The 13,585-nt window shown below is 35.1% G+C and overlaps 1 protein-coding gene and 1 pseudogene across 1 annotated transcript; both read left to right on the top strand.

Annotated features, from left to right (window-relative positions):
* Positions 1 to 431: 431 nt before the first annotated feature.
* On the top strand, positions 432 to 1,367 carry LOC102839986 (olfactory receptor 12-like). Its single transcript, XM_006869916.1, has one exon. It carries the CDS (start codon positions 432 to 434, stop codon positions 1,365 to 1,367), a length of 936 nt encoding a protein of 311 aa, XP_006869978.1.
* A 3,371-nt stretch (positions 1,368 to 4,738) lies between these two features.
* The window catches only part of LOC102818050, a 17,378-nt pseudogene continuing 8,531 nt past the window's right edge, over positions 4,739 to 13,585 (top strand).

The following is a 13,585-nucleotide window of genomic DNA, read 5'->3' as shown; positions in this document are numbered from 1 at the left end:
AGAAGCTAAAAGTAGGAATTTAGAAGTAATTTTTTTAACAGAAAATAATATTGTCAGTTGAGCCCAAACTCAACAATTTCTTGATAATGAATCAAGATATCAAATACAATTATTGGTTTCAAATATTTCCCCAGAATCTGTATTTTCCCAGAACACAAATAGAGGGCTAATCTACATAATTTACAAACAAACGTAATCTTATTTAATGGCTAAGCAATCAAACTGAACTACTAGGAAAACTTGTTTATATAATTATCTAGTTGTTATGTTGTCTGCTGTTTTGGAAAATATTGGGAACAATATAATGAAGCAAAAAAATATTTTTTTTTTGCTTAAAAAAGTGTTTTTACTTAAAAAAAAAAAATATATATATATTCTGGTTACTATTTTCTTTCCTTCTTTTTCTGTCCAGTTTCACTTACACCTCAGCCATGAGTTGGGAGCTGACTAGGAATTACTCAGAGGTGACTGAGTTTATTTTACTGGGATTCAGAACCCCTCCAGAGCTACAGATACTCTTATTTTTTATATTCTTGCTAATCTACATGATCACTGTGGTCGGAAATATCAGTATGATAATTATCATTAAAGTGGACTCCAGACTTCACACTCCTATGTATTTCTTCCTCAGAAACTTGTCCTATTTAGATCTCTGCTACTCCACAGTCATTACTCCCAAAACTTTAACAAACTTCTTGTCTAATGAAAAGAAAATTTCTTATAATGGCTGTGCTGCCCAATTTTTTTTTTTTGCCCTCTTTGTCACCACAGAAGGCTTTCTTCTGGCTGTGATGGCATTTGATCGATTCTCAGCCATTTGCTCACCTCTTCTTTACCCTATGCACATGTCCCAGAAGGTCTGTGTTCAGTTGGTAAGTGGTTCATATATCTGTGGAGGCATCAACTCCATAGTTCAAACAAGTTTCACTTTCAGTTTGCATTTCTGTGGTGAAAACAGACTGGACCACTTTTTCTGTGATGTCCCAGCCCTGATTGAGATTTCATGTGTTGACACTTATGTAAATGAAATTGTTCTCTTTATTTTCTCATCTCTCATTATTATTGTGACCACAATGGTCATTCTGATATCCTATATTTATATCCTCTCTACTGTCCTAAAGATCCCCTCCACACAGGGCAGGAGTAAGACCTTCTCTACCTGTGGTTCCCATATAGCTGTGGTGAGTTTATTCTATGGGACCGTGTTCTTTATGTATGCTCAACCTGGGGCCATCTCCTCTCCCCAGCAAAACAAGATCATTGCTGTGTTCTACACACTTATAATACCAATGCTCAATCCTCTAATATATAGTCTGAGAAACAGAGATGTGAAAGATGCTGTGAAAAAAATACTATACAGGAAATGATTCTCTCAATGAGATCTTTAAAACCAGTGGTTTGTGGGTAAAATTTGTTTTCTGAGAGTTCTAACTGTCCTTGTGCTACTAAGTTATAATATCAAATATATGTGTACATGTGACAAAAATGTCTTGTCCATATCTTACAAAGCAATGTTGATGACAATATAGGTACAGAGGTTATTTTATTAGCTTGGACTATGTGAAAACATATATATTCTCAATTTGCGAAGTGATTATATTTAATTTTAATTTGAGTAAGTAAACATTAATTTGATTACATAAATATTTTAATTGATTAAACTGTTAACTGTCTAATTATTAGAATAACATTATATATGAGTATGCATTTTCATTTTTAAAAGTCTACAAAGCAAATAAACTAATATTTATTTGAAAAAGATAAAATCTCCATTGTATAGGTGTCAAAATGGAACAGGCTTATGAATAGAAAGACGCTTCTTTTCCAAAGACCCAGGTTTTTATTTTGGCTAAAACTGGTTGCTACTGAGTTGATTCTGACTTCACACCCATAAAAGTAGACCTGCCATATAGTATTCAAGAAACAGTTTTTCTCATAGAAACATGTGGCAATAACATTCTGTGAGGAGGCTTTAAAATGTTCATGAAAAAGTTCCATTATCTTTTAACTCCAGTTTTCCCATATATTACAGTAACAATAATAATGAAAGCTGAAATGTAAAGAAAAACAAACCAAATCAAGACAAAACAAAATAGAATAAAACCGAAAACCAAAAAACCCAAACCTACTTTCCATACACTTGATTTTGATTCATAGTAAATCTATAAGAGTTGTTGTTGTTAAGTGCAGTCGAGTTGGTTCTGACTCATAGTGACCCTGTATAGGGTTTCTGAGGAGCAGCTGGGGAGCTAGAACAGCCGACCTGTGGTTCAAACTGACTTTGCAGTTCAGCGCATTAACAGCGCTACACCAAGATTCCAAAGGTTAGAGTTGAACTGTAAATCTTCATAGAACCACACTTCTACATCTTTGCTGTTGAGTGGCTGGGGCTTCGAACTACTCATACCTTGGTTAACAGCCAAGTGTTTAACCTCTCTGCCATCAGGGCTACACAATGTACTCTATGCCATTCACTATTTTAGTCACCATCTTTTTTATTTTATTTTATTTTTTTTAAAGAAAAGGTATTTATTATTTACACCACTGAAATAGTCCCATAAGAACAATATATACCACGTTTATTTGAAAGGATCAAATTCCTTTCAAATACAATAACTGTATAAAGCAATACTGTCAACACAAAGCAGTAGTTAAATTACATTATCTATAATGCAGGCGCAAGCAATGCAAAAAAAAATTTTTTTTTTAATCCTATGGCAATATTTTTACTGAAACACAGTGTTTGCACTTAGACAAATGTAGCTGGAAAAGAACAAAAACCTTTGTTCATGCTTTTTAGAGCTGAAACAATGCTATGTTCCACTTTCAAATGGACTGCCTTTAATTGCTTTTATAACAATGCTTTTAGGCAGCAATGCTTCAAGTTATGACACCAAAGAAAGACATACTCTTGCTCCTTTTTTGATTCTTTAATCTTTTGTATTTCTCATACTATGACATATCTGTACCACAGCTGATGTTTTCCAGTTTTACTCAAAAAATACTGTCACACATACAGACCAGAGACAGCTCAGAATTTAGAGATCTAAGTAGCGGAGTACAGATGAGAAATTATGACAAATGAATAAAAAATTCTTGGGTAATTTAAACATACCTAAATACTAGGTCCATTTTCCAAAAACTGGTAGGTTTTCTGGGGTTTTTTGCTTTAAAGGGAAAAAACTATTTTCAAGATGTGTTTGGTCTTAGAGTTATTGAGGCAAACCACAAGACAAGACACAAGACATATTTTGTTTCAAAAATTACAAAATAAGATTGTTGAGCATACGTTTTTCTCCATCTTTTTATTGGAAGGGAGACTCTGTAATCAATGATGGAGAGAAATTTTTTCAAAAGTAACAGTATATACATATAGGAAAAAATGGATTCTTTTTAAAGCATATTGCTATGATATTCAAAAAATATAAAATTAAATTTACAAAAAACTGGAAGACAAAGTATAAGCAGTCTGATATTTGCTTCAGTGTCCAGCACTATCATAATGATTTCTAGCATAAATCAAGAAAGAAGTTCGTGGATCTCAAGTATCATCAATAACTTCCAGTATAACTTATAATTACTGTCCTTGCTTCTTTGAGAGATATCTTTCCCAATATTTGTGGTTTAGCTCCAAAAAGTCATCTAATTTTGCTGTTTCCTTGAGGTACTATATTAATTTTAAAAGTTCTTTGTCTTTATCTCGATTGAGGTGTGCTTTCATAAAAGGCCGTATCTTTAATCCATTCTATGGGTTCACTAGAAAATTTCTTCCTATATCATCAAACATAATTGTTTTTGTTTTTTTTTGCTGTAAAACTCTGAAAAATTTCCCCATATAACACCAAGAGGTTTTACATCTATTAATCCCTCCTTGGAGTGTGCACTGTTATCATAGCAGCACTGTCTAACATAAAGGTAATCTTGTAGTTTGCATTTATGCTCATTCCCAGCTTTTTCATTTTTGCTTCAATCCACTTCATATTTGTTGCAGACCAAATAACAATGTCATAATCCTCATATGCAGATGTTGTCACTGTCTTTTTAAATGAGGAAACTGATGCACAGAAGACACCAACAACTTGGTGGGACAAGAATCAAAACCAGTCTAGCACCAAAATTTTTATTATCCAAATATATTGTTGTTGTTGTTGTTAAGTGCCTTTGACCCCATAGCAACCCTCTACAGGGTTTCCGAGGCTGTAAATCTTTACAGGAGCAGAAAGCCTCATCTTTCTCCCGTGGAACCACTGGCAGTTTCGAACTGCTGACCTTGAGGTTAGCAGCCTGATTTGTAACCACTATGCTACCAGAGCTCCAAATACGCACTCATGTAGAATATTGTAAAAATGCAAACTCACATTCCAGAATCAGTGTAAGGATTTTATTCATGTCTTTATAACTTTATCTATGCATTAAATATAAATATGTGAAATAATTAAATTTAGTCTATATATGTACATTTCAAAGTTGAGAGGACACTTTAGCAATCTTTTAAAATTCTGTTATTTTGTTCAGTCATCCTTATGAGTTGAAACCAACTCCATGGCACTTATCTACAACATTTTGTTTAGAGTAAACATTTTCCAATGTCATTAAATATTCCATAAAAGGATGAATTATAGTGTTTTAATAATATCAAATATCAATAACACCATTATTTATTCGAACAGCACTTCTCACTACACCTTTCCTTGTAACCAATGTGGAATATGAACCAATTGAGTAGATAGCATAGTGCATGAGAGTGGAGAGCAATGAAGGAGAAACTGGTAAGAATTAATTAGAAGAACATTAGCAACTTAAGGTCCATTTAAATCATCAGCTGATCTGTATATATTTGACTCTGAACCTTCTGCTTTATTTGATACTCTATCAATCTCACTTTTTTCACCTAAGAATTAGGGACAAATCTATTTTTTAAATCTCATTTTATTGTTCCAGATTAATTAATAGGTTAGCAGTTTTTGAATGCAGGTGGAAATATTGGGGCAGTCTTGGAATTAAGACAAAATTGACCCTTTCCTTATAATTATTTGCTCAAATATGTATGGTTTCTATTTTCTTAAAAATTTGAATTAAGTTTTAGTATTGAGCAGTTTAACATTTACATGTAATTTTAGTTATTTGTCTTTTCTCTTTGGATTTGTACCAAATACTTATTCACTCAAAATCAGGTAAATATTTTTTCAAATGTTAATGTTTTATATTCTGTATTTAAATTGTAATTTATATACTGTGTTTTTTATATATGGGTTGGACTAATGTCCCAACTCAAGTTCTTTTAGTCAAAATGTCTAGCATCATGAAAAAAAAGTAAATGAAAGTTTTTGTTCCACTCTCTCTATTTTTCTTTTGCTTCCTTCAAAGACATGAATACTAAACAAGAATCCAGAAACCTTATTGTGCCAAATATATGGTAGGACTCAATCACTTGTTTTAAAAGTTTACACATGTGTTTTGTCACTGCTTTACACCTATCTACATTAGGAGTCCTGGTGTGGTGCTGTGGGCTAATTCGTCAGACTGCAAAGTTGTTGGAACTGCAACGTCAGTGGTTCAAGCTCACCAGTTGTTCCTTGGAAACCCTATACAGGGTTGCTATGGGTCGGAATCGACTCGACGGCACTTAACAACAACAACAACATTGGGCCAAAGGTGCTCTAGTAGCAAAGTGTTTACAAGTTGGGTTGCTAATCTCAAGGTCAGTAGTTCAAATCTACCAGCGGTTCTTTGGGAGAAAGATGAGACTTTCTGCTTCTGTAAAGATTTACAGCTTTGAAAATCCTATACAGGATCTCTATGTGTCAGAACAGACTCCATGGCACGCCACCACCACCATCTCACTGGGCCATGACAGAGAGTTTTAATTTCTCTTCTTCTAGTATGTGGGTTGTATCTAAACCCATTGTGGCAGGCATTTTCTTAACTGGAATTAAAAATTGTATTTAGGCAGAGGGAGGTATTAGACTCCCAAGACCACAAGCCTTCCTCATTTCGCCCACTTCTATTTGACACACAATTCCAGGTAATTGAAATAAAGTAAACCTTGTTTATAGTTTGCTGTTATCACTTAAGGTATATAATTCCTACTGATAATTCATGATAAGTGTGATAGTCGAGATAATGCAGGATCAATAAATTATTTATCTTCTGGCAAAATGTGAATTGGTAAACCCAGATTCTATAATAATTTCAAATAAATGGTATTATTCTCTGACTTATGAAATTACGTTAAGAGTCATGTATTTTTATAAATACTAGAAGATATTTCAGATTATTTCCCTTCAATTGGCATGTCTATTTTTGTCTAAATATCACATGCTTGCTGTACAGTATTTAGTCTGGCAGGGTTTTACTTTTTCAAAGTATTTTTAAGCTAGTGGTGTGGCACTGTGAGCTAATGCGTCAGACTGCAAAGTCATTTGAACTGCAAAGTGGGTGGTTCGAGCTCACCAGCTGCTCCTTGGAAAACCTATGTTGTTGTTGTTATGTGCCGTGGAGTCGGTTCCGACTCATAGCGACCCTGTACAGGGTTTCCAAGGCTGTAAATCTTTATGGGAGCAGAAAGCCTCATCTTTCTCCCGCGGAAGAGCTGGTAGTTTTGAACTGCTGACCTTGTGGTTCGCAGCCCGATTCGTAACCACTATGCTACCAGAGCTCCTTTGGAAAACCTATGCAGGGTCGTTATGGGTCAGAATCGACTCCATGGCACTAAACAACAACAACATTATAATTTCAGTGAAGTTCAGAGTTATTTTGTATTTAAAACAATTTCTATTTGTATTTTATCAGAATAGCATTTAGTATGCAATTCTTGTATTTGCATTAAGCATTTGGAAGAACAAGATTGTATTATTGACTTTGACAGGCAGTCTAGGCTTAAGATGCGGAAGGAAGGATACATTTGCTAATATTAGATGGATCTTGGCTGAAAGCAGTGAATGTCAGAGAGATATTTATTTATTTTTATTGACTATGCAAAGACATTCGACTGAATGTATCATAACAAAATATGGAAAACATTGTTAATAATGGGAATTCCAGCACAGATAATTGTGCTCATGTGGAGCCAGAACATTGATCAAGAGGAAGTTGTTCTTGCATAGTACAAGGGGATACTGAAAAGTTTAAAATTAAGAAAGGTGTTTATCAGGGTTGTATCCTTTTATTGAACTTATTGAATCTGTATGTTGAGAAAGCAATCTGAGCAGCTGAACTATATATCAAAGAACATGACGTCAGGATTGGAGGAAGATTCATTAACAAGCTGTGATGTGCAGATGACACAACCTTCCTTCCTGAAAGTGAAGAAGACAGACTTGAAGCACTTACTGAAGAAGATCAAAGACTATAACTTTCATTATGGATGTGCCTCAACATAAAAAAAAAAAAAAAAAAATCCTCACAGTTGGACCAATAAGCAACATCATGATAAACTTCTAGAAAAAGATTGAAGTTGTGAAGGATTTGAACCTACAATCAATGTTGACGGAAGCAGCAGTCAAGAAGTCAAATGACATATTACATTGGACAAATATACTGCAAAGACCTCTTTAATGTGTTATGTTAAAAACAAAGATGTCATTTTGAGGACCAAGTTGTCCCTTATCTAAGCCATTATATCGACTCATTTCCCGTTCTTTGGACAATTTGTCAAGGGGGACCGATGTCTGGAAAAGGATTTCATGCTTGGTAAAGTAGAGGTTCAACAACAAAGAGAAAGACGCTCAAATAGATGAATTGACACAGTTACTAAAGCAATGAGCTCAAACATAGGAATGATTGTGAGGATGGTACAGGACCAGGCAGTGTGTTATTCTGTTACATAGTGTCACTATGAGTCAGAACTGACTTGAGCTTGAGGACACCTAACAATAACTGGTACTTAGGACTTTGAGAAGTGCTTAAACAGTTTTAAGTTTCAGTGGAGACCATCAGTTTACCTAATTCATTGAATAACTGGGAGGATTACATACCACAGCGTAAATCAACTTTAGCATAGAAAATTATTTTAAAAATCAATAAAAGAGATCCATATCTGTGCCCATTCGAAGAAACGTGTGTCAACGGAATGTGGAAATTATGATACAAAACCATTAATATGACTTGCAAGCAAGATTTTGCTGAAGATAATTAAAAAGTGATTGCAGCAGTGCATTGACAGGGAGCTGCCAGAAATACAAACTGGATCCAGAAGAGGAAATGGAATGAAAGATATCATTGCTGATGTCAAGTGGATCTTGGCTGAAAGCAGAGAATACCAGAAAGATGTTTATTTGTGCCTTATTGACTATGCAAGCCATCACAGTATAACACATGGATAGGCTAGTAAATCGTAAATAAAGACAACTATAAATTCATACTTGCACTTAGCATGATATGACTAACTAACACATGTACAACTAAAAATGCACTAACCTCATTATTGTTGTTGTTAGGTGCTATGTAGTTGGTTCTGACTCATAACACTGACTGGTCCTGCACCATCCTCAAAACTATTGCTACATTTGAGCCAATCGCACTGCCACTGGGCCAATCAATTTCATTGGTCTATCTTCCTCTTTTTCACTGAACCTCCATTCTACCAAGCATGATGTATGTCCTTCTCCAGCGACTGATCCCTCCTGATAATATATCAAAAGTATGAGACACAAAGTCTCGCTATCCTGGCCTCTATGGAGCATTCTGTCTGTACTTCTTCAAACACAGCCGTTTTTTGTATGGGTTGCATCTCAATGCAAAGAAAACAAAAATCCTCACAACTGATCAATAAATGAACAAATAAATAGCCTCATTTTGTTTTCCCCAAATTATTCCAAGTTCAAATTTTAGCCTAAGATAAAATTCATTTTTATCTGTGCATCTAGAATACAAGTTATCTGCTTCTAAACTACAATGGTGGAACAGTCTAAAAGTAGACTTTTCCATTACAAATGAGAACAATTTGAGGTAAAGAAAAAATAATGGAAACCAAGTAAGTTAAAAATGCGGCAGAACAATTTTCCATTAGCTCTTAAGTCTTTAAAATAATCCTCTGTTCTCTGATACCATCTAGGCAATAACCCTGTTCTCCTAACTCAAGGGTACTGGTCATGAATCCTGGATTCTAGGTAGAGACCCATCAACATTGGGCTTCAATTCTGTCTTCCATTCCCACTGGAAAGGCAACACTGTTCCCTCAGCTTTGGGCAGACTTATTCTACTAGTCCATGTGAATGGTGACCCTATATCCTTGGCCCTGGTAAGTTCCATTCTTCTGCTTCCTCGGGCATGGCAGCCCCACCTTCTCAACTTTGGACATAGGTCCCATATTAATGGCAGCCTCATACTCTATAACTCAGTTGGTGAAAAAACAAAACTTAGAAAACTGTGGCCCTACCCTTAGAAACCTAGAGGTCATGGTTCAAACCTTTGAAAGCCTGGAGGTAATGACTCTACATTTTGATACTCAGAAAGTTCTGCTTCCGTGCTCCTTATTTTCTAGAAGAGGATACCCTAGTCTCTGTTCTGCATGAGCAAGTATTACAAAGATCTTTAGCTTGACTGATAAGTGCCCAGAGACACCCTATTCCACCAATAAGCTTTGGACTGAAGGCTCATGCCCTCTTATGTTGGTTTCTTTGTTCTACTTGGGCAGTTTTTCTGCTGCTTCTTCTTGCCATCTGTGTTGTCTCTGATGTTGCAGCTCTCCTCATTTCCTCTGAATCCTCATCCGAATTGCATTTGGCATCCATAATTTCACCAACAGTCTCTTCAAAGAAATCTAGGTGTTTACTGTTAGGCAGCTTATTATTTTATACTCTTCTAGCTCATTATCCAATTATGAAGTTGCTTCTAAGGAGCATTTTGACTGTACTTCTAAGACAAATTTGATGGTTCTTCAGGCAGTTTAGGGTACTTTCAATAATTGAAGAACTTACTTCAATTGATTCAAGTCTTTCCTAGTCTTTCTTAATCACTGGTAAGCTTTCCCATGCATATAAAATGATTGAAAATGCCAGGATTAAGGTGAAGTGCACCTTAATCCTCTAGGTGACATCTGAGCTCTTTAACACTTTAAAAAGGTCTTTTGCAGCAGATTTGCCAAATGCAAATCAAAATAAAGTAGACCAGGATGATGTGAATGGAGTAAGGCTTTTGGGACCATCATTTGCTGATGGAGCACAACATAAAATAAGGAGAAGCAGCTGTAAACGTCCATTAATAATCAGAAAATGGAATGCACTAATATAAATCTAGGCATATTGGAAGTTGTCATGAAATAAAACACATAAAAATTCATATCATAGGCGCTGGTGAGCTGAAATGTATTGGTATTGGCCTTTTTGAATCTGACAATCAAATGGTTTCCTATGCTGGGAAAGACAAACAGAAGAGGAATTGCATTGCATTAATCATCAAAAAGAACATTTCACGATCTATCTTGAAGGATAATGTTGTCTGTGATAGGATAATATCCATACACCTATAAGGAAGACCAGTTAATATGACTATTATTCAAATTTATGCACCAACCGCTAAAGCCAGTGGTAATAAAATTGAAGATTTCTACCAACGTCTTCAGTCTGAAAATGCTCAAGCATGCTATCATGATGTATTGATAATTATTGGTGATTAGAATGTAAAGGTTGTAAACAAAGAGGAAAGATCAGTAGTTGGAAAATATGACCCTGGTGATAGAAATGATGCTGGAGAATGCATAATAGAATATCATAAAACCAATTTTGTTCATTGAAAGTATCTTTTTAAAACAACATAAAATATTATTATTTACATGGGCCTCACAGATGGAATACATAGAAGTCAAATTGACTACATCTGTAGAAAGAAATGGTGGAAACGCTGCATATCATAGGTCAAAACAAAGCGAAGGGCAGACTGTGGAACAGACCATCAATTCCTTTTATGCAAATTCAGGCTGATGCTAAGGAAATTTAAAACAAGTCCACGAGAAGCAAAATATGATCATGAACATATCCCACTTGAATTTAGAGATGATCTCAATAACAGATTTTATGCATTAGACACTAATGACCAAAGATCAAAAGAAATGACATTGAGAACATGACATAGAAAGAAAGCAAAAGGTCATTAAGAAGACAAGAAAGAATGGAAAGACCAAAACAGATATCAGAAGAGACTGAACTTGCTCTAAATTATAAAGATACTAAAGCAAATGGAATAAATGAGGAGGTAAAAGAACTGAACAGAAAATTTCAATAGGCTTCTTGAGAAGACAAAGTCAAATATTATAATGAAATGTGCAAAGACCTGTAATTGAAGACCAAAGGGAAGAGCATATTCAGCATTTCTCAAGCTGAAATAATTGAGGAAAAAATTCAAACTTCAACTTGAAATAGTGAAGTACTCTATGAGTAAAATATTGAATGATGCAGAAAGCATCAAAACAAGATGGAAGTAATATACAACATCATTGTATCTAAAAGAAGCATCAATGTTCATTTTCAAAAGGCAGCATATGATCAAGAGCCAATAACAGTGTAGGAAGAGGCACAAGGTGTACTTAAGGCATTGTCAAAGAACAAGACTCCAGGAATTGATGGAATACAAATTGAAATCTTTCAACAAACTGATAACACTGGATTATTTTGAAATTAGTCAAACATGTTTTAAGTGCTGTTGAGTCAGTTCTGACTCATAGTGACCATGTACAGAGTTTCCAAGTAGCAACTGGTAGGTTTGAACCACCAACCACCAGGACTCCTAGTCAGGTATAGCAATGTCTAAGCATACATTATAAAGCAATATTTCTAATAATCTTTTTTATCTAGAGACAGTTAAAAGTGCACAGATTTTAAAGACATATAATAGTAAAGGCTAGGGTACCTCAGCTTGGAGGGAAAGGGATTCCCTATCTTGTAGGGGGAAGTGCTTTTCTTAGGTAGGTTTTTTAAAAAGAGGAAAACAGAATATAAGTTAATAAGCAAGTTATTTTATCTCTTAATAAATTTGTACCTAAGCCTAGTTATAAAGGTGCAAGTGAAGGAGTTAAATTGGTGATATTCTTGTGGGTCCTGGTCCCTACGCACCATAAATAGTATGCAGCCTCTCAGGGAGTACCTGTGGAGAGGGACGTCTTAAGGGAAAAACATTCAAAGAGAAATATTTAGACTGATAGTCTTTAAGGTGGTGCCAATGTCTTACAATCACTAGAATTTGTGCTTTGGATATGGTCTCCCATATACCAATTATTGGAATCATGGTGTGGTGCTGTGGATTAATGCACCAGACTGCAAAGCTTTTTGAACTGCAGGGTCGGTGTTTCAAGCTCACCAGCTGCTCCTTGGAAACCCTATACAGGGTCACTATGGGTCAGAACAGACTTGATGGCACTTCACCACAACAATAACATATCAATTATTAAGAGCTCTATTTGAGCCTACTTTAGGGACCACTCTGATTCTCAGCAGGACAAGGGGAATCATCCAGTCCCAAATTAGATGAGTTTTTTGACAAGGCTTTTCCAGGGTCTTATTTAGCGTATGATTAATCTTCTCAGTGTTTCGAGTCAACTAGGGTCTCCAGGAAGTGTGTAGATTTTATTGTAAAATTTCTAGAATCTGTAGCCAACTGCTCTCTTGAGATCTTCAGTGTAGTATTTGACTGTGAACATCTTCAGCCAAAGTTGAGGTTTAGGACCAGGGTCTGCAAAGATGGAAGCTGGACTGCTGCCTTGGGGATTTTGGCAGTGCAGTTGTTTCCTTTAGTATTTGTGGTGGTGGTCTTTTGGTGACTTGGGCAGTATATGATAGATTGAAGCACTCAAAGACTTCATTTTGCTCATACCTACCATCAACACGCATGGAAGCTGCAGTCAAGAAATTAAACTATGTATTGCATTAGGCAAATCTGCTGAAAACCTTTAATACTTTAAAGTATTAAAGAGCAAAGATGTCAGTTTGAGAACTGATGTGCAACTGCCTGAACTACTTTCAATAGTTGCATATGCATGTGAAAGTTGGACAATGAATATAGAAGACCATAGAAGAATTGATGCATTTGGGGTATCGTGTTGGAAAAGAATATTAAAAGTACATGGACTCACCTAACAACAAATGTATCTATTCAAAATGTGATGTATTTATCTTTTTATCGACTATCTTATCCTAAGCAAGCTGATGTTTTTTTTTTGTCATCGTCAACAAGTATTGATTGGTATTGTATTATTCTATTTTTATGATAAACAGGAAGCTCAGTATCCTAAACAATGACATTATTATGATTGTTTTGGCTGTGATTGGCTAAATAATTGAATGTCGTATGCATAATCTTGTGTTCTGGCTAATTTCCCTAGAAGCCTTTCATCTTATGGGGAAGCAATTAGTGCAACATAACTAAAATTTAAATATATTTTATTCTTCTGTTATACAGACATTAACAAATAAGAAAGACTAGTTTATTTAATGTGACACCATTGTTTTGAAGTTAGGAAATACTATTTCAGTCTTTCTTTGTCTCTTGCAATTTATAATTTGTACAAATTTTCTAACCTCTTATGTTGACTTTCTAAAAAATGGGACTAGTGATAACTTACATTCCAAAGTATTGGCAAGATTAAATGAAA

Source organism: Chrysochloris asiatica, unplaced genomic scaffold, assembly GCF_000296735.1.
Source record: "Chrysochloris asiatica unplaced genomic scaffold, ChrAsi1.0 scaffold00138, whole genome shotgun sequence".
Lineage (NCBI taxonomy): Eukaryota > Metazoa > Chordata > Mammalia > Afrosoricida > Chrysochloridae > Chrysochloris > Chrysochloris asiatica.
This window is presented reverse-complemented; position numbering and strand designations above follow the sequence as displayed.

Coding starts and splice junctions, on each gene's coding strand:
- LOC102839986 (XM_006869916.1), top strand. CDS start 432: ATGAGTTGGGAGCTGACTAGGAATTACTCAGAGGTGACTGAGTTTATT.